Source organism: Varanus komodoensis, unplaced genomic scaffold (genome assembly GCF_004798865.1).
Source record: "Varanus komodoensis strain SLA01 unplaced genomic scaffold, ASM479886v1 scaffold2, whole genome shotgun sequence".
Taxonomy (NCBI): domain Eukaryota; kingdom Metazoa; phylum Chordata; class Lepidosauria; order Squamata; family Varanidae; genus Varanus; species Varanus komodoensis.
In genome coordinates, this window is record NW_025335568.1 from 3,693,312 (window position 1) to 3,717,677 (window position 24,366).

General features: G+C 51.5%; 1 protein-coding gene across 2 annotated transcripts in view; it reads left to right on the plus strand.

The window, feature by feature from the left end:
* DNAAF9 (dynein axonemal assembly factor 9) overlaps nucleotides 1-24,366 on the plus strand; it is an 80,984-nt gene that overhangs the window by 21,971 nt on the left and 34,647 nt on the right. For both annotated transcript variants that reach the window (XM_044428337.1, XM_044428335.1), the window contains 17 exons: nucleotides 236-352; nucleotides 1,566-1,690; nucleotides 6,245-6,341; nucleotides 8,880-8,986; nucleotides 10,241-10,318; nucleotides 11,996-12,094; nucleotides 13,799-13,854; nucleotides 14,882-15,017; nucleotides 16,414-16,495; nucleotides 17,142-17,178; nucleotides 17,607-17,694; nucleotides 18,647-18,723; nucleotides 19,739-19,783; nucleotides 20,733-20,778; nucleotides 21,709-21,820; nucleotides 22,344-22,414; nucleotides 23,323-23,373. In XM_044428337.1, the coding sequence (XP_044284272.1) occupies nucleotides 236-352; nucleotides 1,566-1,690; nucleotides 6,245-6,341; nucleotides 8,880-8,986; nucleotides 10,241-10,318; nucleotides 11,996-12,094; nucleotides 13,799-13,854; nucleotides 14,882-15,017; nucleotides 16,414-16,495; nucleotides 17,142-17,178; nucleotides 17,607-17,694; nucleotides 18,647-18,723; nucleotides 19,739-19,783; nucleotides 20,733-20,778; nucleotides 21,709-21,820; nucleotides 22,344-22,414; nucleotides 23,323-23,373 (1,424 nt within the window). The remainder of the gene's footprint in view (nucleotides 1-235; nucleotides 353-1,565; nucleotides 1,691-6,244; nucleotides 6,342-8,879; nucleotides 8,987-10,240; nucleotides 10,319-11,995; nucleotides 12,095-13,798; nucleotides 13,855-14,881; nucleotides 15,018-16,413; nucleotides 16,496-17,141; nucleotides 17,179-17,606; nucleotides 17,695-18,646; nucleotides 18,724-19,738; nucleotides 19,784-20,732; nucleotides 20,779-21,708; nucleotides 21,821-22,343; nucleotides 22,415-23,322; nucleotides 23,374-24,366) is intronic.

The following is a 24,366-nucleotide window of genomic DNA, read 5'->3' on the forward strand; positions in this document are numbered from 1 at the left end:
AAACGGCACGCTGTTCTTAGAGAGGAGTTTGCATGTCCCAAAACAGACCTGATTCGCTTCAATTGCTGCTGCTGCTTTCACAGTTTTTGATGCCGCCATTTGCTGCCAAACCCCTGGGGACTTGGGAGATTTCCTGAGTCATCCCGAAATCCTAGTGTATCACCTTGAGATGTGGAATGAAATGAGGCATGTTTGTTCCCCGGAAGCTCACTGTGTGTATCTTCTCCTCCTGCAGGAATTGATAGCCGGTATAATGAAGGCTGCCGGGAACTGGCAAACTATCTCCTTTTTGGCTTGTATAACCAGAACAATGAATTTGAAAGGTCAGGCTTTCCTGAAGAAGTCCTTGATGGTAAGGAAGCGTGTGATGCCACGCCTCGTGTTCATCCGCTAGCTCTTTTGTAAACAACCACTCAAAACCGTTGCTCTGCCCAATTTGGTAATGCTGTTTCTGGATTTCCCGTTGCTGTATGTGGAAGGAGGGGGCTAGGCACAGGGCTTCCCCTGTCATATCCCCATGGAAGGCCACACAAAGCTGCTCCTGCGGATCCTGCAAGTGCTGGACTGCGGGGTCAAGCTGCAGAACAGCAGTGCAGGAGGGGCTACCCTCCGAGCCGATTCTGGCTGGCACCCCCTGCCACGTGAGAGCACCTCCAGTCCCTCAGTCGTCTCCAGCCCCTTGTGAGCAAGGGATGCCTAGGAAGGGCCAGCACTGCCAGGGAATCCCTTGCTGCATCTCTCGCTGGAGCCTGGGAGGCTGTTGTGACGATCAGGAGGGGAATGTTTGAGAACGTGCGGGTGTGGAAAGGGCTTCCCCGGGAGGTGGCTGAAGTCCCCTTTGTGAGGGTCTTTCAGGAGAGGCTGGGCATGCACATGGTGGGCATGTCACGAGCGGAGCCAGTGGAGCCGTGGGTCAGACTAGATGGCCTGGGAGGCTGCCTCTGGCTCGCGCAGTTTCTGTGTTTGTGTGGGAAGAGCCGTGCTCCTCCTCTCGCCCAGCCGAGCCAGGCCTTTGATCCACCTGGAACTTGTGAAGGATCGACGGATGCACTTCCGTGGTCCTCGGCTAGCCTTTGCTAACACTGCCGCAAGGCAGGGATTGCAGGCAGAGTCAGGCCCTGCGTGCCTCTCCGGAAGCCACATGGCTCAGCTGGGAAAGCGACCTCGGGCTCAGCTTTGCTGAGGTTGGGTGGCCTGGCGCATGTTGCGTGCCGGTCTCTGTCCTCCTCTGTCTGTGGAAACTGTCACGTGCCACATCACCCACTCTCCGCTGTACTCCATGAAGCCAGGAGGGGGGCTCCCCAGACCGCAAAGACCCGCCGCTCAAGCTGGCTCACTGTCCTCTTTGCTCCCGATCCCTTTTCTGCTTTGCACCCTGCCTTTCCAAGCGGGAGGCTGAGGGCAGGGGCTGCTGTGGTGGAGGCTCACCTCGGGGCAGTCGGTTTGCACGTACGGACTTGCCTCGGGGTTGCACGATGAGGACAAGAAGGTTATCCTTTTAAAAGTACTAGTAAAGGTCATGATCGGATTGCTGCCCTCTAAGTCCGTCCTTCTTGCCCCTGCAGATGTGATCCTTCTAATAAAACCAGACAGCGTCCATCTTTATTGCAACCCCATCAACTACAGCTACCTTTTGCCCTATGTCGCCTTTTGGAAGAACTTGCATTTCCATTGCCTGACTGAAAACGAGGTGAGTGAGAGACTCAGAGGAGCCGCGTCTGCGAGCCGAGCGCCTCGCGAGCGCCTTTGCACCGCGCCTGGCCTCTTGCTCCCCCGCGGCTGACGTGATCTCTTCCGAACAGATAGCGGTGCCTTCGTCTCCGGAATGTGTGCCTGCTGCCTGGTGGAACTAATTAAACACAGCTAGGCAATCAAAACGAAAATGAGCCTGCTTTGAACTTGACCCTGTGCCTGCTTGCTTGGAAGCGCCACTGTGTTCATTGAGGTTCACTTCTGAGTTAGGTTTGCACAGGGTTGTAGCCTTAATCTCCGCTTTTTATCTGCATTATTTTTAAGTTGCCCAGTAACACAAGTTATCTGGGGAAATTACACAAATCTAAAAGAGGAAAGTGCCAAGACATGTCAAAATGTTAGCTTAAAGCCAGGCATGTCCAGTCCCTCACTTGCAGTTGGCTCACAGCGCTTGCCCTTGAGATGATTTTCTGGTAATAACTCGGAGAGACCAAATATTTAATTTGAAGCCCTGATCCAGGCTGAGGTTTATGTTACAATCTCCAAATTGCTTGGTAACCACAGCCATGGGGGAAATGAATCCAGCAAAAGTCAGCGAGGCCGTCTGTTTCTTTGCAGGTCGCTCCCAAATTCCCTGGCTGGTCTCTTTGAGAGCCCTGGAGTTAGAATGCCACAGCCTGTCAAAATAACCCCAGTGTGGCAATTAAGCAGATGCACTTGGTTTGGAGATCGTCTGCTGGACCAGCCAACTGTTAGTCCAGGAGCAGTCAAAAGCATTGTGTCTCTCGAGGTCCGTGTTACACGAAGAACAATTTAGTATCTTGTCACAGGGGATTTGCAGGAGAACTATTCGGGAAGAAAACTCTTGCAAAGCTCTCTGTGTGTCTGCAAGGAACGGGGGCACTGTGCCCGAATAGCATTCAGCTGCTTGGAGCTGGGGAAGCCTTTGCATGTGCAGAGCTCTGCATATGCACAGGAACTACTAGATTATGGCAGTTGTTGCCCTAGAGCAAGGAGCTTGAGGTTTGCTCCAGTTGAATGAAGCAAAGGACACCTTGTGGACTTTTCAGTGCTTTTGTCTTTGACGTCTGCTGCTTTGTAGTTGATTGATTGGCAGCACCCACACTGACACTGGGTCCTGTGGATGAAACCAGCTGTATAGACCTCGGGAGAGTCAGGAGACTGTTCCCGTGTCTTCAGCTCCCCTCCGGGTTATTGAGACTTGAAGTGGGTTCTTCCTTGACACTGGATAAGGCGGTTTGTTTTCCTTCTTGTGCAGCTGTGGCGATGTGGTGCAGAGAAGGATAACGCAACAGGGCCAAATGAAGCAGGGGCATGTTCTGCTCCACTGAGCCGGTGCTCCGTGTCTGCTGCCTGGCTCTCGGGGGGGAGAAGGGTCCGTGCTCCGTGGGAGAACACCCGCTGTGCATGCCAGGGGCCCTAAGCCCAATCCAAGCCCTCACCTGCTGGAACTGTGTGTGGCTGTTACCTGGCGTGCCAAGGAACCCTGCCAGGCCTTGCCGAACATCTGTGTGCAGCCTGGGACCCTTCGGATGCGCTGTGCTAAAACTCCTGTGATTCTGAGCCCTTGTGCCCATTGGCAGGGAATGATGGGAGCTGTTGCCCAATACATCTGCAGGGCACCAGTAATATTTTTTATTTTTATTTTATTTCTATGCTGCTCAATAGCCAAAGCTCTCCGGGCAGCGTACAACAGAGCAAGAAGTACAGTATAAAATGCAAGCAGCAATAAAAACACCATAAAACTTAACATGCAATATTTAAAAGCCAAATTTAAAGCAGATGTAAAAAGCTGCAGCAGGTTCTACAAATGAAATCATAAGACTTGTTTACGCCGCTAACATGACTCCCAATATAACATTAAACTAATTATCCTCTAGGAGAGTCTTAGTTTGGCACTAAAATGTCGGCCAATAGAAAGGATCAGCATCCTGGGGTTTGACTCCTGTGTAAAGCAGCTTAGCTACGTGGTGTGCAGAAATTGCGAGGAGACCCCAAAGCAGAATGGCCTGCTGGTAGAAAAATAGGTGACCCCAGAGGAACCTGCAGACAAGGGCATTTACTCTGGAAAGCACAGGCAGGGGGAAGGCCAACGTTGGGTCTCCAAGCTGCCATTTTGTCAGTGCCTTGAATTGTGGGCTCATAAAAGGAGCAAGGAATGCTCAGCTGTGCGAGTGAAAAGGGAGGGAAGGGCAGCGAGGCCGGCGTGGAGAATATGGGCTTGTGGATCTCTGCTTCTGACTTGGAGGGTGCAGAGACCCTGCAAAAGAGATGGCTTGTTGCATCAAGAAACCGCTCGGAGAGTGCTTCTCTCCCCACCCCTTCGACTTTGTGGCTGCCTCACTACTTCTGCTGCTAAGCATGCATGTCAGCATTCCCCCCCCGCCCCCCCCCCCGCCAGAAATAATTTTCCATCGTAGTGCAAGGGGTTCCCACAGAGGACTTTCTGGAAATGACTTGCAGTCTGCCAGGCATTTCCGTCCTGCATTCCAGCAGGCACATGCCTGGAGAAGAGTTGCAAGCTCTTCTCTTCCCCTGCAGCGGAGAGGATTGGAATCAGGTGGCCTTGTCAGGCCATTACAGCAAAATGGCTGCGTGCATCCCATAAACCAAGAAACAGCATCATGCTTCTAAGACCCTTAAAACCTGGTTTCTGCATTCCACACAGGTGAGCTGCTGAAAGCCGGCACGACCTGTTGTGGTTTCTGTGTAAAGACCATGAGAAGCGTCCTGCTAGATCAGGCCAAAGGGCTATCTAGTCCAGCCTTCTGTTCACACAGCTACCTGTGGGGAACCCATAAGCCAGACATGAGAACAACAGACCCTCGCACCCATATTCCCCTGCAACTGGGTACCCAGCCATCCTGACTCTGACACTGTAGATGGTTCAGAGTCATCAGAACTCGTAGCCATTAGTAGCTTTCCCCTTCATGAATGGGCCCAGTCGTCTTGTCCAAATAGATAACCGACAGTGCACCTCGAAGAAGTCAATTCCACAGTTTAACTGCAAGTTGTATTGTGAAGTTCCTCCTATTATTGGCCCCAAATCTCCCACCCATCAGCTTCATGGATTGACCCCTTTGGGTGCTACGATTAGGAGAGACGGAAAAAAGCTTCCCTGTTCATTGTACGGGGCTTCGTTTTGCATGCACAATAGATAAAATTAATGTAATAATAGTAGCAACAATAACAACACTCATAGTTACTATTGTGTATCACAAATGAACACTGATGTTGGGTTGAACCAATCCGATTTTTTTGCAATAATTATCTGCTGGGTTTTCTTTTCACACCCAGCTCCCCTTTCTGCACTACATGATCTTTCAAGTGGGCAGGCTGGGTACTGAGAGTGCCAACACAATAAAAACGAGTTCTTTCAAGGGTTTTTGGCATCCCTGAAATGGATATCCAGCGTACAAAGGGACTGATAATGGAAGTGCAGAGTCGCATTCTCCTGGAGATCAGGAGTGAGCTCTTTGCCATCACGCTTCTAGATACTGTGGCTCCTTCCTGTTACTACACTCAAATCATGTCTTTCACATGGAATGAGGCAGTGACCACCACACAGTGCCAAATAGCTCGCAACTCTGAGGCCGGCTTTACCGAAGAAAATGCCATGGCGTGGGGGATTTGCCTCGCCTTCAGCTCCGTTTTCGGCTTCCCGCTCATGCTGGTGAACACTGTTTCAGGCTCAGCTCGCTGTGCTCAGCACTGAGGCCTCGAGGGAGGGAGTCTCGCTGGACGGCCCCCACGGCTTCGAATCCACCTCTGAGTTTGAATCCTAGCGTGCCTGGTGGGCCGTGTGTATGCAGGAGCTCTGCTCAAACCTGGGCGCTGGGCGGGTTTCCTCACGCGTGCCGCGGGCAGCGCTCGCACGACCGTTCCGGCCTCGGCACACAAAATGCCTTCTCTGTGGCGCACCATGTGTGGTGTGGGCGCCAGGCCGCTAATTTCATGGCGAGGTGGCCGTGCCTGAAGGCCAGTGGGAACTGGCGAACAGCGGCCACTGGGAGTTCAGGGGGCCATCAGTGGAACCTGGGGCATCAGGCCCTGTTGGAGGTGGGGGTCGTTTCCAGGGTCGCGCCTGTCCGTGCAGCACAGGGGGGGCCGTTAGCCCTGCATCGAGAGCAGTGTGGAATAAGCCGGGCTGAGTGATGCACCAGGGCTGACTTTTCACTGCCAGCTGCGATCCCAGCAGCTCCAAGCCAAAAAAATGGCCGGGGGAGGCGTGCCCTGGGCATGGGGGTGATTCTGCCTTCCCAGGCTGGGTGCGTACGAGCGATTCGGAAATGGGCATGGGTGTAAAGGCGCATCTGTTCTTTTCAATGCTAAGAAAGCAGTGGGTAAGCATTAGCGTCCGGTCTGTGTTTGCATTGCCTGTTTTCCCGGGGATGATGGGAATCGGAGGCAAGCTCAGAGCAGGGTCGGGTGGGTCAACAGTGTGAATGGCTTCTGAGCACTTCAGGAAGGACTTGCAGTCTAGTAACCCTGCTGGTGTAGCCCATGTTTCTTTCTGGTTTTGTTTTGCTAGTACGAAGATGAAGAAGCTGCTGAGGAATTCAAAATTTCAAGCTTTGTAGAGATGGTCCGTGACTGCAGCCGGATTGGTATTCCCTTCAGCTCCCAAGGTAGGCTTTCAAAGAACGCCCAAGAACCCAGCATGGACTCGCGGTACTTCACATACGTGGGACTCTCCCTCCAAATGCTCGTCTTCCTGGGCATACCTCTACAGTCCAGTCCACCCTGACCATGTGGGACTACACCTCCCATCATTTTCAGCCGGCATGGCCAACATACATGAAGAGGACTCGGTTGGGAGAGGCTGCTGTCCCCATAAGCTGATGTAGACCCGTTAGCATGGTGGACTAGGGCCAGGTCCCTTCTCGCCACAAAGCCGTCTTGCCCAGGGACTCTTTCTCCGTCTCCCTTATCACACAGGATTGCGTGGGTGCAATGGAGGTGGCCCCGGGCTCCTTAGGCGGAGAGCAAGAGACGGAGGTGGTCAATGGACTGCCCTGGTTTGCCAAGCCAAGAACCCTGGGAAGTCGCAATTTCTGAGAAGGTGGCTTCCCGGGCTTGAGCAATGATAGGCGTGGAATCTGGATCCTGCTTCTGGTGCAGGAACAAATTTTCCTTTCGGAGTAGGGCATAGTTTTAAGGTGATTGCCCTAGGGTAAGGCTTGTAAAAATCACCCCCTGATCAGAAGGCAGAATGTGGCCTAAAACTGACTGGTGAGAATATCGGCAGAGGAAAAGGAGCATGGGGAAAAATTAGAATGGATTTTTCAGAAAGGCCGCCAAAGTTCTGGGTTGCCGTTGTATGAAAGGAATTGTGGCAAAGGTAAAAACTGGAGTAAGAAGCACACTGCGAAAAGGAAGTTCAGGGCTCTGTGTGCAACAGACAACACACATCACGCTGTGCCTGCCGCGTATTGTATATAATCGGCGTAGAAGGTGACTTGCGTATAAGACCAGGTCGATATTGTGAGCTGTTTTCTGGCATTGTCATACATTGGGTGTATAAGCTGACCCACAACTGTTGTGTCACCATTTTCAGTTTCGTGGGTCATCTTGTAGGCCAGTATGTATGGTAGTTTCATAGGAAAGGGGCCAGAACTGATTTAAGCCTTAGTTCAGTCAGTTTAATGAGAACACGCCACGCTTTTTGCTGGGGTTGTCAGTCTGAATTTCTGAACAAATTCTGAACACTTGCATGGTGAGGTATTCACTGTAACGATTTTTCACAGAGAATTATTCACATGTTCCCTCTGCAAAATGACATTCCCCCCCCCCCCCCCGCAAATAGTTTGTGTTAATGGTCGTATGTACAGTTAAACACAAAGGACCCTCTGTCCTTCGGGCGTCCTCATATAAATCCTCTTTTATGCAAGGAAAGAAATAGCACCCTTCTTGTTTTGCACTTTCCCTTTTTAGAGCAGAAAAGATTATGCTCTGATTTCCTGTTCATGAAGCGAAGCCAGGATGCAAAGCAGAACAATCTTGATTTATTTTGCTGAGAATAACCCACCAATGAGCAAGCGGCAACCTCTTGCTTGTAATTCCATTTTTATCGTGCTTTTTGAGAGAGCAGTGTGTTGGAGTGGTATCTGCCATGGGTTTCAGGGCAACAGGCCTTCCCTGGGGAGCATCCTGGTTAAAGATTCAGTCCGACTTGGCCCCTCTTCATTATTTTTGGTTCTCGGAATAAGCCCCTCCCTTTTGGGACTTGAGAGGCTCTTGAGTACAGAAGCTGCTTTTGGTCACTACATTGGAAGTGTAGATTGAGTGCTGGAAGTCTATTGGTTGCCCCAGTGGACAGATATTTAATAAACCGCTCCTGTGATGTCTGCCGTGTTCTGCCACAGCCTTCCCCAGCCTGCCACCCTCAGGATGCATTGGTGGGTTATGGGAGCTGTAGTCCCACAGGTCTGGGGAGTGCCAGATTAGGAAGGGCTGCTGCACCAGCTTTGGCCTGGGGTTCCTCTTCTGTGTACATTCGCCTTCAAGATGTACCTGAAATGCCAATGGAATATGCTTACTAAATACCATGTCGAAAGAAGGAATTAGGAATTGTCAGCTTCAGAGCTGAGAATCGCCTGGTTCAGCGGTTAGCGAATCAGGGGCTTCGACCACTTGGTTTGCATTTCCACACCACCTTTCCGAGTGCCACAAAAGAAAGAGGAAAATGCAGCCTGCCTTTCCCAGGTGATCTGATGGTGATCTTTCTTAAATCTTGGTGCCCAGAACTGGGCACAGTGTTCTGGATGAGGCCTGACTATTGAAGGGCATAGGGCATGGGTCCTCAAACTACAGCCTGCGGGACCGATCCAGTCTGCCATGGCCATCTGGTGCTGTCCGCCACCCGTGTGCAAACCTGCTGTGCAGGCGGGGAGGCGGTGGCTTGCTCTGGTCTCCAAGTGAGCAAGCCGCCACCGCCGCCTGCCTCCCGGACGCGCACGCTCGCCGCTGCCTTGCAGCTGGGGCGGGCAGGCGGCGGCTTGCTCTCTCGGAGACCAGAGCAAGCCACCACCTCCCACCTGCACAGCAAGAAACCCACATGTCGTATCATTTTGCCGATCAGCTCAGAACACAACCGTTCTTTACAAATGCTGAGAAATTAAGTACCACCTGCCTCACCACTCGCAATACATGTTTGGTTCCATCAGGTCACCTGCAGATCTTTGACATGTTCATCGTGGAAAAGTGGCCCATCGTACAGGCCTTTGCCCTCGAAGGAATAGGCGGGGACGGCTTCTTTACGATGAAATACGAGGTGGGTGCCTAAGGATCCCTTTAATGCCCCTTCTCTCAGGGGTGCCTCATGGGGTGCTTCTGCACCCGGAGTTTGTAAAGCCAGCGACAGGGAATCATGAGCTGTAGTCTGTAACATCCAGAGGGCCACAGGTTGCTGCCTGCCGGTTGCAGGTTCTTCCGATCTGAACAAACTTCTCTTGCTCTCTTTCCGTGTGTCTTTTGTTCTTAGGAGGATCGCCGAGCGACTTCTGCAGATTTGCTTAGTTTCTGAGATATTTGTTCATTATTTATTTATTAATTGCATCCATTTATACCCCGTCCCGTCGCCTCAAGCACTCAGAATGGCTTACAAATATATAAAAATACATATAAAACTACTATAAAAACATTAACTATTAAAACAATATAAAACACATCACTGTAAAATGCGACTGTGAAGTAGGGGGAAAATAAAATAAAATTCTAAAACATCTAAAAACATTAATTGTTAAGATAGCGATCAAATAAGCCTTTACCTGGCGCCAGAAAGAATATAACGTTGGCGCCAGGCGGGCCTCTCTGGGGAGCAGATTCCATAGTCTGGGCGCCACTGCAGAGAAGGCCCTCCTCCGGGTGGACACCCTCCATATGGCCTTCCAAGAGGGTTCCCAGAACAAGGACTCCCCTGCTGATCTTAAGGGGCAGAGGAGACATTCCTTCAGGTAGTCTGGGCCTAATGGGAGATATTGTTGCACAAATTAGCTATCCTTTGTTTAAAGCTCTGTTCCAGTTTGAGAGCCAGGGCTGGGGAGTGAAAGAATAACGTTTCGGCTTGTCATGAAGCTTTGAGATGGTTTTGCAGAGCTGCGTTTTACCTTAACCACGAGCTTCCGTGAAGGTCGCTGGTGGTCTCAGAGGAAGAGTTGCATGCCATCGTTCTCTCACAGGATCGTGCTCCAGAGCACAGTGCATCTCATCTTTGCAGTACTGTTCTCCAGCCATAATGGTGCATTGTTAAAGACGGCTACTGGACGGGTGCGCACGGGGGAGTGAATAGCGATGGCGGCAAGCAGCACCACTCTTCCTCCGAGCGCAGAACAAAGCCGGTGGCTTCCCTGTGCGTGCGCTCGGTCTGTGCCGGTGCTTCAGTGGGTCAAAGCATTGCAGGCTGCCCAATTTTAGCACGCGGCTTGGCACTCCTGATGTCCCACGTTCCAGTAGGGCTTGAGAACAGGAAGGGGTGAATCTGCCGTACCCATTTGTAGTCTGAAGAAAGCTCTCTTGTCTCTTGCAGTTAATGGATGTCAGTCTGGATCTGTGGAAAACTTACAGCAAAATGGATCCTGTTTCCCTGGAGAATTTAATTTATGAGGTAAAGTGGGAGGCATTGGTTTGCTTGGGAGTCTCTTTTCAGGAAACAGACGCACAGCCAAGGGGGGAACTTAGTTCCGTGTGCAATTGACAGAGGAACGCTGGTATTCTCTGGTTCCTCATGTGTGTGTCTCATCCTTCCTGTGGTGGCATATCTGGGGCCAAAATAACTTGTCATTGCACCATTCTGTGCCACCCTTTAAGCGTTAGCCTGTGTGTGCTCCTTCCTGCCCTCCTGGGCTGGCTGTGAGGAGGAGACCAAAAGCTTCCACTTCTGCCTTTTATTGGCCAGCAATCAGTACTATCTCCGAACCCTAAACTCTGGTTAACCTTAACTGAAACAACCCACGTTCATAAACCATGGCTTCAGGTTAGGAACAATTCGGTGCATTTGGGCAAAACTGCGACCTGCAGTTCATCCACAAATGAAGGCAAGGCGTCTGATTTTGTGGGTCTGCCCAAGGAGGTAGAGAGAGGGAGTGTGAGCTTGCCCCTTGCTGGGCTTTGTTCTGGTCACGGATGACTCTGGTTTCTCATGAGGTCCTTCCCTACCTGGGCTTTTTGGCACTGTTTTGAGCCAGCATGGGCAGAAGTGACCAGAGGGTCTTTTGTGCAGGCCCTGTTGGGCCATGCAAGGAGCAGTCTCCAGGCTGCTCAGAAGCTGGCCAAGCCCTCCGGCTCCCTTCCACCTCTCTCAGCTTTTCTGGATGTCTTGGGGCTTGGTCCTTTGGCTTGCTGGGCTGCACGGCGCCACTTCGCCCATTCTGTGTGTCTCGTGCTCCATGCACATTTCATCACTTTGCTGAATCCAGATGCCTGCATGACCCTTCGTTTGTATTATTTAACTGTCCGCATCCTCTTCGAAAGAGCGGAAAAACGAGCCTCGGCTGACCCCTAATGGCCACTGCGGAGGTGCCCAACATTTGGCCGCCTGGTCTTTTGGCTTTAGAAGCCACGTCCTGACCGGTTCCCACGCAGCTCTTTGGCAGCCACGGTGGTCATGTGAAATACAGCTAGGCAACATTCACAATCGCCCGTTGGTTAGCACTGAGCAACCAATTAGCTGGCTTGCTCTGGAGCTCATTTTAGTTGGCTTTTTTAAAGGGATGTGTACTTAACTGTGAAATGTGTGCCTAGTTAGAGTCAATTGCTTTATGTGTTGAAGCTTTTACTATTTAATTTTTTTGCCATTAGCCTTTTGATTCTGTTTTTTAAGGAGGGAATGGGATAAGAGGATTGTTAAAAACAATAGGAAACAGTAATTTGTAAAAGTTACACTTGGGTAGCTTGAGTCTTTAAACGGTTCCATTTTTTTAAAGTTCTGCTGAGACTTCTAGAAGTTTAAGAAGGTTGGGGAATTCTGGGAATTATAAGACTGAATTCTGACTGAATGTTCACTGGATTGTACCCTTAAGGCACAATCCTGTGCCACTTAGGCAGAAAAACACTTCCCAGTGTTGTCTTGCCAGCTTGGGAATGCTGGGAGCAGTGGGATTTTTCCCTGTCTAAACACACACAGGTTATGCCTCAGTCCTTTCAGACTGGTAAAAATAAGATTTTAGACCTGCAGCAGGCATAGGTTTTTCGCATTTGGTGTGGCCGTGACTGGGCACAGACGTTAAATAACGTCCTTTTAAAAAGCAACCAGACCAACGGCAGGTGTGTTTCATTCTTCCAGGATCTGATGACTTTTGAACATCAATGGAGCAACTTGTTTGCCAGTTTTGACAACGAAATTCCTTCCATCCTGGAGCTGTCGGAGTCCCAGGCTGGGGAGGTACGTGTTGTATTATTACATGAAATGAACGGCTTGTTTGTGTTCTGATTTTTAACTCTCCGCAGAACTCATCAATATGCCAAATGGGATGAGTCGCTTATGCAGTTCCTTGAAATGACCAACTTTTGAGTTTGCTCCATGCGCCACTGTGTAAACCACGTCACAGTAAAAATTAAAAAAGCCTGTGAATCTGTCCATGCAAGAACATCGTTGTTGCTGCTGCTGCTAGTCGCAAAGTCGTGTCCGTCCCATCACGACCCCATGGACAACATTCCTCCAGGCCTTCCTGTCCTCCACCGTCCCCCGGAGTCCACTCAAGCTCACGGCAACTGCTTCAGTGACTCCATCCAGCCACCTCATCCTCTGCCGCCCCCTTCTTCTTTTGCCGTCAGTCCTTCCCAGCATCCAGCTCTTCTCCAGGGAGTCCTTCCTTCTCATTTGGTGGCCAAAGCATTTGAGTTTCATCTTCAGGATCTGGCCTTCTAAAGCACAGTCAGGGTTGATCTCCTCTAGGACTGACCGGTTTGATCGCCTTGCGGTCCAAGGGACTCGCAGGAGTCTCCTCCAGCACTGCAAAGACATACTGATCGCAGTCCAGGGGAAACGTCAGCTCTCCTGTTGCTCCCAGGGGCATGGGATCCCAAGGCTAGGGCTGAAGTCAGCTGGAACCACGTGGGTTTCCCAGTCACCTGGGAAGAGAAAGCAGCATCCCAGAAACCAGCACGTAGCACTTTACATGTTCGCCCAGGACAACTAAAAACAGCCTCTGTTCTGCATCTGCGGGAGCCTTTCACAGACATAACCCTAAGGCAGTGTTTCCTGCAAGCACCACGCTTCTTCCTCAGAGGCAGTCAGCACTGAATACCAATTTTCCTGGACAGGGAATTAGTTAGAAGAGAGACTATGCAAGCCTTCGCCAAGCGTTCATCTCAGATTTGAAAAAGCATGCGTTAAAACGCAAACCACGCGAAAGAAATTGTTTCTGTGTTTTGCTTAAATAATGTGGAATGCAAGGCAGAACTTCCTGTGGGCATCTCAGCCTCATCATTGCCTTGTGAAAAGGCACTGGATGCTGCTGACTCTAATGAGCTAAGATATGCTTGTCTCTTTACTTTTACAATACAACTATATTTAGGAAATATGAGGACTGAGGAAAAACTGATCGAAGAAAAGCCCACGCTGATTAAGAAGTTAAAATAATGATGTTGTCCTAAAAAGTTTTGCTTCACTAAAAATTCTCAAGGAAGAGCCTCTTTAGATATTCATATGTGTGACCATCATGCATATTTAAGGCAATAAATCCACGTATATTTAGGCAGAAAAATGCTGGGAAGTGTAGGGCGTTTTTCTGCGCAACACACATAGGATTGTGCCCGTCACCAGTTGATAATCTGTGAACCCCACTGTGAATTATTTAGATGTCATTCCATCCATTGCTATACGTAATATTTCCATCCATAATTATTTATATTCAGGTTATCATAACAACTTTGGTAATTTAACTTTTGCTCTTTACCTTAGAATCATAATATTGAGGTATAAATTTGTGGAGGGAAAGGTGCAATCTGTAATGTACTTAGCCCTGCACAGCTCTGATGCCTCCTTGATGTATTGTTGATCTTTAACACGTTCCTTTTAGCAATTGCATAAAGATTATTTATCAGGATTGGTTGATTCATTTAAATATTTAAATTCCTTCCTCAGCCATTCAGAAGCTACTTCAGCCACGGAATGATCTCAAGCCATATAACAGACAACAGGTATCTTGGCATTGACAGATTTGTGTGCAAACGCGGCATAATATGCGGCGTGAAGCAAAGCGTGTAAAAATCATTCAGGGACGAGGCAGAACTGAAGTGTTGTAGGCATGAAAATGGAAGATGCTGCACTTCAGCTCTGATGAATATGCATTTGCTTTCTTACCTGCATCATCCCAGTTCCAGAAGAAAAGGGGGACCAAAGCACTGATGATCTGAAGGCTTACCTGCCCCCCAAATAACCTCCAAGTATATTCTACCTGTCCAAGCTGGTGATGTTCTGGGGTGCTATTATGTGTGCTTTCCCAAACCTGGTGCCCACAAAATGAGTTGGGCCGCAACGCCCACGTTCCCCAGCTGGCATGGCTGTTCTTTCTCGTGCCCTCCCTCACAGAGGCCTGCAGTCCATGCTGGCCAGAGGCCATGGGAGTTGTAGTCCAGCCCACCAGGAAGGCCCCTGGGTGTGAGAAAGGCTCCCCAGCTGCCTAACGTGTAGTGGGGAAGCACCCAGTGCTGGTGCAAGCCAACGTTTGTGCGACTTCAGCAGTGCCTGCCAGCCCCATTTTGGACCCGTTTGCACAATCAGAGCTTTCCTCCTCTCACCAGCTGCACGATTGTTTCATCTGGAGATGCCTGGAGAGAAACTGGCCGTCTTTTGCATGGAAAGCGCCCCCCCTTCCCCTCCACTGCGCAATGCTCTTTCCCTGGGTTAGTTTCTTTGTGTGCATTGCAGCTGTAAAAGCTGGAAGCTTGCACATTCTTGCGTTCTCTCTCTCTCTCTCTGGCAGTGAACTTGTCCCGTTCTCTCCTGTAGAATCCTAGCAATTAGTGAGCCTACGGTCAAGGGAACGCCTGCATGCTAGCTTTGCTGGTGCGTGATCTGGTGTTTCTGTAGTGGCACAGAGAGAGTGTTGCTCCATCTTTCACACTTCTCACGGAGAACTTACCGGCTCCTTGTGAGCACTTGGATGAAACGCTTCCCCCGAACCCGAGCTGGCAGTAACCCCTTTTCCGTTGTGTGCCTGGTCAGCCCCAGCAGGCAGCCCTTCGTGCTGTTCGGTGCCCATTCCTCCAAGGAGAACCTCAACTCCGGGAACTTCAACTTCCCCTCCGAGGGGCACCTGCTGCGCAACACGGGCCTCGGCGGGAGCACGGCGAAGCACATGGTGAGCCGCACTCATGTGGGTGTAACACAGTGGCACCTGAACGCCACCGGCAGCAGGCCTGAGCGCAGTGCTCCCATGCTGCCAGAGGGCACCTGCGGAGAGGGCAGGGCTCCGTGCACCCCACAGGCCGTGCCCCTCCTTCCCACCGTCCTCAGTGGCAAAGCCGTGCCCTCGGAGTCTGAGGCAAGACTGGTTTTGCATGGAGCAGATGGCGGCCGGACCAGCTTTCCTGCTGGGCGGCCCGAGGTGCCTCCTCAGGGCTGGGATTAACGTGAGCAGTTTCACCGTCCCAAGCAGCAAACGCCACCCGTTGTCAGTGGGCAGCTTCTCTGACCCTGTGAGAGGTCCTGGGGCACTTGGCCCGTTCAGCACACTGCTCCACTGGCTCCCCTGCACCTGTGGCTCCCCTGAGCAGCTGTTTGGGTAGTTTCTGCAGCTGGGCCTGCTTGGCGTGGAACGATGTTTTTCGGCTTCTCAGAGTAGCCAGAACCATGAATGGAAAGGAGTCCCTCCTCCCATTTCTCACCGTCGTGCTCCGTCCCGTCTGCTGCTTAAGGGGGGTGCAGAGCGAGTTGGGGCAGAGCATCTGAAGGCAGGTGGAGAGGGAGAAGGTCGCGCAACAGACGAGGAGGCCTCTGTGCCAGTGAGCAGGGATGTGCAAGCCGAAGTGGGTCCTTGTGAGCAGGGGAGCTGCCCCACGGGATCAGGCCCCAGAGGGTCCACCTTGCCCCACGGAGCTTCTCCCACAACCAGCTGCTTCTGGGGAGCTCACAGGGAGGGGCAGCTTGCGTCTCTTCTCACGGGTGGGCAAACTGCATTTTGGAGGCCCGAAAGCGGGAGCGGGTGGGAGGTGTGCAGGTCAAGGAGTCCCACCTGAGCGGCTGGGCTTGCTCTTTGGAAAGTGGCAGGAGAGATGCATGAAGCAGCCTTCACCTTGGGGCTCAACAAATTGACGGCTGGGTTGAAGGGATGCCAGGAGGAACGTGCTGAGGAGCTGCAGCTGCCTGCAGCTTTTCCAGCGTGGCACCCGCCCTGCCCACGGGCCGAGCCCTCTGGGCCGGATGGAAGCCCGAAACAAGCAGCGGCCCCAGCCCGAGGAAATCCATTTGAAGTGGGGGTCCCAGGAAAGCCAGAAGCTCCATGAGAGAATGCTCAGTCTGCCAGCCCGACTCTTCTTGGGGGATGAGCTACGGAGCCCCCTCCACCCAAATAAGGAGAGGCCTGGCTGCTGAGCCGCGGCTTCTTCGCTGGCCGGGTGGCCCAGAGGCGGGGCGCTTGCGCACGGTCAGCGCGCACCGGGCTGGGCGCAGGAGCGGCCCCGGGTGCAGCCACGGGGGCGTCTGCCGCCCTGGCCCGTTGCGGCTCACGTGCGCGTTTTGTGTCTGCCGACGGCCAGGTGGTGCAGTGCGTCTCCCCAAAGGGGCCTCTGGCTTGCTCGAGGACCTACTTCTTCGGAGCCACTCACACGCCGTACCTGGGTAAGTCTGGGTCGATTCCCCCCACATCCTCGAGCTTCTGGCCTGCCACATTCCGAGGGCTTGTGGTCGGTAAAAATACCGACGCATTCGGCTGCAGAGCAGGAAGCAGAAGGGCTGTCTCCTAGGGACACCCCCACTTGTAAAAAGGGATGCGTGGGGGGGGCAGGGCTGTTGCTTCCGAAGGAATCCGCGGGCAGAAAGAATCGGCACGGCGGGTGGAGAGCGCAGGCAGCCGATCTGCAGGGGTCGGATGCCACAGGGACCCTCTGCACCTTTGCTTCTGGCCGTGCGTTTCAAGTTTCAAGTCTCTGGTGAAGGGCATGCGCAGTGCAGCACAGACAGACGCTTCTTGTCCCGCGCGGCCTTCGTGCCCACTGCTCGGGCTGGCGCAGTGGGGGCCCTCTGGCGGGGTGCCTCTGAGCATGAGCTGATGCAAGGACTGGGCGGCCCGCTCTGCTGCAGCCCCAGCCACTCGCAGCCTGAGCCGAGGGAGGGAGCATCTTTAATAAAGGAAAGAAGAAGGAAAAGAGTCGTGCCGTGTCCGGCAATCAGAGCAGGGGTCTCCAGTGTTAGGAACGGTACAGAATAATTGTGCATGAAATATATGTAGAATCCAGAAATAATCAGTCCTTCCTTTTTACAACAGGCAATGACAACGAGGTGGAAAAGAAGGCTGAACAAGCGTAAGTTTTCTAATGTTTCGGTCTACGCCATTGTCTGGTCTAGCATCTCCTTGGCCCGTTGTGTTAATGCGGTTTACAGAACTGGTCCGTCTCTTTGCTCATCATGCTTCAGTGAAGTATTGGCACCCCCCCACCCCACCCCCCCATACACCCACAACCTTCCGGTCTACTCAGTTTGGTCCCTGTCTAAAGTTTGGGTGAGGCTTGATTCCCTGAGCGACAAATCCGGTTACTGCACCCTTTGACTAACCGACAGGAGACCCCAGACTCTTCCGCTGTCGCGACCATTTTATAGCACTTTGTGTAAATGTCTTGGCTGCCCTCTGAAGCAGTTCTGCACTGTGTGAATTGGCCAGTCCGCTTCTTGGTCACAGCCCTCGTTCATCGTCACGGTCAGCCCTGTGCATGGTGTCTGCTTTATTTCCTAGTAAGCTGCTGTCCCAGATCTACCTGGCTGTCGTCGAGGCTGTCCTGGCTGGCATAGATGCCTATTCGAAAGTACCCAGCACCACCAAGGTACTGACATTCCTTGCTGATCGCGAAAACGTGGTTGGTCGCTCGCACGAGCGTAGATCTTCCAGGCGGGGCTTCCAGCACACGGCCAGCTCTTCGGCCTGCAGCGTGGGCTCGTACAGCTCAGTTACAAGAAAGGGCTGCCCTGGAGGACGTGGAGGCCGAAGGGCACCGAGTCCCTCTTCCTTCTCCTCCAAGCTACAGCTGCCTTGGTCTCACCAGTCCATGCACTTTGCACATGCTCTGGGAAAACAGGTTGGGTGCCGCACCATCCACCCAAGGAGCAGGCAGCAGTGTGGGAAGATGGGGAAGGAGAGCTCGAGGTTGCTCGGAATACTTCCTTTGAGTTGATGGTCCTGTTTCAGGGGCACTGGCTGAACAGAGCGACCTTCCGTGGGGCTTCTCCAAGCCCTCGCCGTTCCCCGTCGCCCCTCTGCTGCATTACCCACTCCTGCCTATGCTCGTGGGTCTGAGGCAGCCAGCGCCTGTATCTGGAGCCCGACGCTCAGGCTGTCCCTGTGGCCGTGCAGCCCCCAGGGGGTGTGGCCAGCCCCCTCACCTGGACGACCTTCTTGAGTGTAGTTGGGAGCGCCAGCGTGGTGTGTGCTGAGGGCATAGGACTTGGGGACCTGGAGATCTGGGGTTGAGTCCCTGCTCAGCCCCAGAGCTCACTGTGTGATTTGCGGCCAGTTCCTGACTCTCGGTCACACCTGTTGCACAAGGTTGTTGGATGGAGGTGAAGCAGAGAGGACGAGGAGGACGAGGGCCATGTGAGATGCCTTGGGTTCCTTGCAGGGAAGATAAATAGAACCAGTAAGACAGCAACAATAAGGCGAGCATCTGAACTGGTTCAGGTGTCCGTCCTTCTGGAGCACAGATGCTGAGAGCCGTCCTTAGGCCTCCTTTGCCAGGTGTGCTCTGACTGCTCCCTTCTCCTCCCCACTTGTCTTTCCAGGCAAAGGAAGTAGCGGAGCAAACATTCCTCAGCATGCTCGACGTCTTTGAACTTGCGTACTTTAAGGCTCCGTTGCGGTACGTGGGGGGGATGTTTTCGGATGGGTGTTGTTGACATAGAGGGTTGATTTGGAAAGGCCCGGGGGGCTTCCTTGTTGGGAGGACCCCGCCCAACAGCTGTTCCACCTCGAGGCTCCATGCACTTCTATCGCTGAGTTGGGAGCCCCTGCTAGTTACCAATTTTGCAGGATATTTATGAGTGAGCGTGCAACACACGCAGGGGAGCCGTGGAAAGTTCTTGTGAACGTGACCTTTCTCCGAGGTCAGTCTTTCTCAGATGTAGCTTTGTCCGCCAAGAAGAGGAAATTGCCTTTCAGCCTATTTTGAGAGTACACGGTGCTGTTGAGTGCGAGGGTTCCTCCCTTCGCACATTCAAAGCCACCGAACTTTCTTGCGAAATGTTCTTTATTGACCAAAAAAGCACAGAGCACCCAGAATGAATCCCCAGGCTTGCACAGGGCAGCTTGTTGAACCCAATCTAGTATTCACCTCCAGGAACCCTCCTTATGGGCAGGCCTGTTTTTCATGGGCCCTTAACTCTTCTCTGAAAGGAGAATGCAAGGGTTGCTTGTTACAGGTGAGGTGGGAAGAAAATGCCCACTGCATGGAAGTTGTCATGTAGAAGCGGCTTCATCATGCAAGGAAGATTTTGGAGGGCTCCTTGCTGATTCCGTACTGCTGTTTTTCCCTTTTCAGCTTTGCCCCTTACACCTAACAGGTCTGGAGGGGTGGGGAGAATTCCAGGATATGGACCAGGGCCCCCCGTTGGGGAGAAGTAGCTTTTGGGTGGGATTTGCAGCAGAAAACAGCACCATTGTGCTCTGCCCTAAATTTTCCACCCCAAATCATGTCCTTGCAAAGTTCCCTTTTAACAAAGAATTGGACCGTGCGGGCAGCTCTTCTTACCTTTCCGTGCAATGCGTAGTCCGGTCTTCAAAGCAGCCCCCAAAACAATGTTCATTTGAGTACCAGCCTTTTCCCCCATTCAAAATGCCATTGCTTTTTCCTTTCTCCTTCTCCTTCTCCTTCACAGCACGAGAATAGATTTTCGGATTCAAGCTGTGAACAACCACGGAAGGTCAGTGCTTTCCTCCTTCTCCTTCAGAGGAATGCAAGCTTTGTCTGCGCTTCTCTGCGTGTGGTTAAGACAAACACATTCAAAGAAAGAAAGAAAAGTGCCCCTGGAATGTGCTCTCTGTGGCTTGAAAAAGACAAGGGAAGCAAAATGATACAATAAACGCAGCTTCGTGGCTGCCAGACGGATCAGCCCTTTAGGGTGCAAGCGTGTGCGTGTTCAGACTGAGAACCCTGCAGCTCCACATCCCTTGCCAACACACTCAGTCCGAAATAGAACGTTAGAACGATGTGCAAGAGTTAGCGAGTGTGCAAATGAGATGGCGTAACCAGATAGGTGTGTCTATCAGTGCAGCCTCCGTGCATCCCAGAGGCCTTCCTAAACATTTTGTGAGCCGCCCCGAGGCTTTGTTGCGATGGGGGCGGCATCGAAATGTTTTAAATAAATAAAGAAATAAAAATAAATAAACAGACAGGAGGTGAGCAGAAACTGCACTCAGTGCATTTTCCCTAGGAAGTCATGTAAGATTTAGTCTTCTCTGCTTGAAGGGCACGACTCAAGGTTTTCCAGCCAGTTTATACTGTCTGTTCCGAGGTCGTGGGATGCCACCCAGGCAGCTGTGGGAAACCATTCCTGACAGCTGTGCCATATTCAAAATGGGCAGTTGCGGATCTGTTACATTTTGCTGCTGGTTCTCAAGTCCGGTGCCAGCGGTTGCACCGGCACGGCTAAAGATGCCACACTCCTGATTTTTTTCTCAGAGAGTGACCCATGTGCACATACAGCCAGATTTAGAACCTCTAAACCTGTTCTTTAGGCATGCATTTTTAATATCTCTCGTGCCAAAGTCTGCATTTTTTCTGATTTAATCATTTGACAATGAATACTTGATGTGTTTGGGCTTCATCAGACTGTAACGAAAACTGAAACATGTCCCTCCTGCGCCCCACAGAATTATCCCTCTGGACAGTGAAGACAGCCTGTCTTTAGTGAAAACTGTGAGTAAGATTTATGCCATATACTTTCCATCAAAAAACACGCGCTTGTGTCTTGAGGAGATATTGGCTGACCCGGGAAGCTTCCGGGGTCTCCAGAGTTGGTGAAGAGAGTAGCAGAACCCTGGGACAAACATTTCCTCCGAGATTTCATGAAGGGAATGCAGGCAGAACCTGGGAGAAACTTAGTGTCTGCAGCGCTTGAGCAGAACTTGAGAGAACTCTATGCGCTTCCCGTCCCACTGCCTAGGCGGACAAAGATTAGGGACACAGTGCCAGGCATGTTTAGGCTGAAAAAGGTCATGCGGGGAACGCGGAGAGTTTTACAACAAGCCTTTTCTGGCCTAGACATGCATACGATTGCACGCTTAGTGGCTCTTTGTTCAGCGGGTGCTCATTGCTCTGGGCAGAGCACTGGCTGTGCAAGGGGAAGGTCCCAGGTGCAGCCCTTGACGTTGCCAGTTTAAAAGGACAGGTAGCAGGTGGTGGGAGCAAACCCTCACCCCAGCTTGCACCATCACAGCATGGTTGATAGGCCACGCTCGCTTGGAGGCTCCGTGGCATGTGCCGGTTGTGGCCTGGCTGGATTTCCTTAATTACTCTTGCTGGCACAGCTTTCCATGGCATCTGAATGCAGGCTTCATGGCTTGTTTGAGGGGCGGCCGCCCCCAAATTCCGTGTGGTCCACAGGGCATGGAAGAGCCAGCTCTGGATGGCTGTGACCCAAACAGGCCGGCAGCAAGCTCCTTGAAAGCCTTGCTGGTATCGGCGACGTTTATTTGACTGCGGAACTGAGGGATGGGCAACACCAAGAGCATGCAATTATTGGGTGTAGGAGTTTAAAATGCACCCTTTGTTACACCGTTAGCAAAATCCATTTGTGCAGCACAATAATCACATATACACAAGTTCTCTTCTCCCGTTCCACCCCAGGTGGCTCTGACTGTCCATGACATTCCAGACTTGCTTGGTGGACGGGGCTGCTTGGGGTCGGTTGTCTTCTCAGAATCATTCCTGACGTCGCAGATCCTTGTGAAGGAAAAAGGTATTTGGTGGTTTTCAGTTTGCAGTGGCTCAATGGCAGAACAACTCATCCGAATTAGAAGTTCTCCTCCCGCTTCCCTGGAGAAAGACCTTTCCAAGCCCTTGCAGCGTGTTTTGAGTTTGCGTTTGAACCGTGTGGGGAATAAGCCCTACTATAGTCCCAGATCGCCTGTGTTGGTCCCTGGTATATCAAGTCCCCTGCCTCTGCCATCCTTCCCAAAACCGCCCACGGAGGGGTGGAGAGCCCTGGTCACGGCTTTGGAAGGCCGGCACAAGCCATGGTGGGATTCTTCCCACAGGCTCGCCCATTAAGATGCAAACCGGCACAAAGGCAGCCCTGCTTGGATCTCATGAAAGGGCCGGTTCTGTGAAAATGCAGGAAGGGAAACGCGTTGTGGGAAGGGGTGGGGTCACACCTTGCAGAGAAATCAAAGCTCGGTGGCTTTGTGTGAAGCGTTACTCTGAAGCAGACTTGCGGAAGCTGGGGAACAGTCCTGCCACTGACCGTTTTTGCTTTACTGCAGATGGCAGCCTGAGCACAGAAACTAGCTGCATCGTTCTCACAGCCGCTATCCCAAGATCGGTTTCTTGGCTGGTGAGTAGAGCTCGGTTTGCATCAAAGCCCCTTTACAAGGAAGCGAAAAAGCAAGCAAGCCTGAAAGCAGAGGGCCACTGTCCCGGAAAATTCTTTATCTTCAAAGTCAAGATAAAGCACAACGTTCAATTGTGGTTATTTTAAAGCGCAGCTGCATCCGAAATAAAGGCAGAATTCTGTCCTGGGATTCTGTGCTGGGACCTGGTGCCGCGGAATGCAGGTTAAGCGAAGGCGGGGAGCGCTGCACTGCATTTTGCTGTTCAGCCCAGGTGTGTGTGAGTGAAGCTGTCAGGCAACACACTATGAGAACAGAGTGTGAGAAATGTCCACAGCAAGAAGTCGGGTGCTTCCTGTTTGCAGATACTGGCAGATGTGGTGTCTGGCAGAAGCCACTTTAGCCAAATGCATTTCATTTTATCAAGCATCTTGTTCAGAAACTGTTCTCTGCTGAGGTTTCTCACTTGCCCAGAGACATCCTCTGTGTGATACTGCAGCTTTGGTAACCTTTAAATGGGCATGTGTCAAAATGAGCTTTTCACACAGAGGCAGTGGTCAGAGTCAACCTCATGCCTGTAAAATACAATGTCTAATTTGAAAATAATGATGCCATGTCCCCATTGAGATTATATTTGCTCCATAAATAAATAACTCTATCCAATAGCAGCTACAAAGCAAAATTTCCTCTTCTGTTTACACATTTTTGATCTTGAATTACCAATGTAAGAGGCAAGATTCCAGGACTTTACCCAATATTTAAAGCAAGATTCCCATATCTGATCTAGAGTTACTTTTGACCTCATTTTGTTGATTGCTAACCTTTTTTATAATCCGCTGGAGAACATTCATACAGGACTTGTATTTCTAAAGCAAAGAAGCTCAACTGAAATGATCGGTGGTTTTGTTTCTAGGTAGAGGATAATGAAGTGAAATTGTCGGAGAAGGCCCAGCAAATTTTGAAGGTTTGTAATGCAGCTCAGCCCAGCGATTAAACTCCGTTTTTTATTTCTAAATCTCTCAATACCAGTTGCAAGAAAATGTGAGTGAGGGGATGCGGTTGTGCTTATGTGTTTGTGGGTTGTCCAACTCCCAATGTCCAGTTTCCTCCAGTGGAGACGCAATACAGCAGCTCTTCCTGAGCCTCTGCTTGCAAATGGTGTTAAGATGATGAACTAAGACAAAAGGAATTCATTCTCCGCCCCCTCACCCTTTATAAGTCCTGCCCAACGAAGAAGAAAGTTGTCGCTAGCTTTAGGATGGGGTACCACCCTGAGACGTCGGTGCCCCACACCCCTTAAGACAGGGATCCCAAACCATTTTGGATTTGCGGACACATCTGGGAATTTGAGACGCGTGCGCACCACCACAAAACGCCTCATCAGCGCATTGCTGCTTTGCCATCTTACCTTTTGCTTCCATGGATTTTGGACTGCACCTTACTCAGCAAAAAAACCTGGCGTCGTGCTTTTTGGACACCACAACGCCTCTTCCATAAGAGATTGTCTAATTTAGCTCATAAGTGGCAGTGGGATTCAGCTAGTGGCTTTTTCTCAGCATGTGACCTGATACTGCCCAGAAGTCACTGCCTTTGGGGAGCAGCTTATTATGCAGATAAATGCTGTACTGGCACCTTCTTCACTGCTCACCGATGTCCATGCTCTTCTAATGATTTATCTGCTATTCACGTATCAGCGGCTTCTCTGTGCCTTTCCGAAACAGATGTGAGCAGCTGGCATACTGCTGCCACCTCCAATTGGATATTCATTTGGATTTTTGGTCCTTATTTCCATAACTGCTAGAAAGCGGTAGACTGTTCTTGCAGCTAAAACTCCCAGTAGAATTGAAAGCGTCGACAGTCAGGGGCCCACACAGGGGGCCAAGGAGAGGCCACCCCACCAGCTTGAGGTCCATGGCTATGGGTCGGAACAGGCTCAGTCCCATGCTCCTTGGAGGGA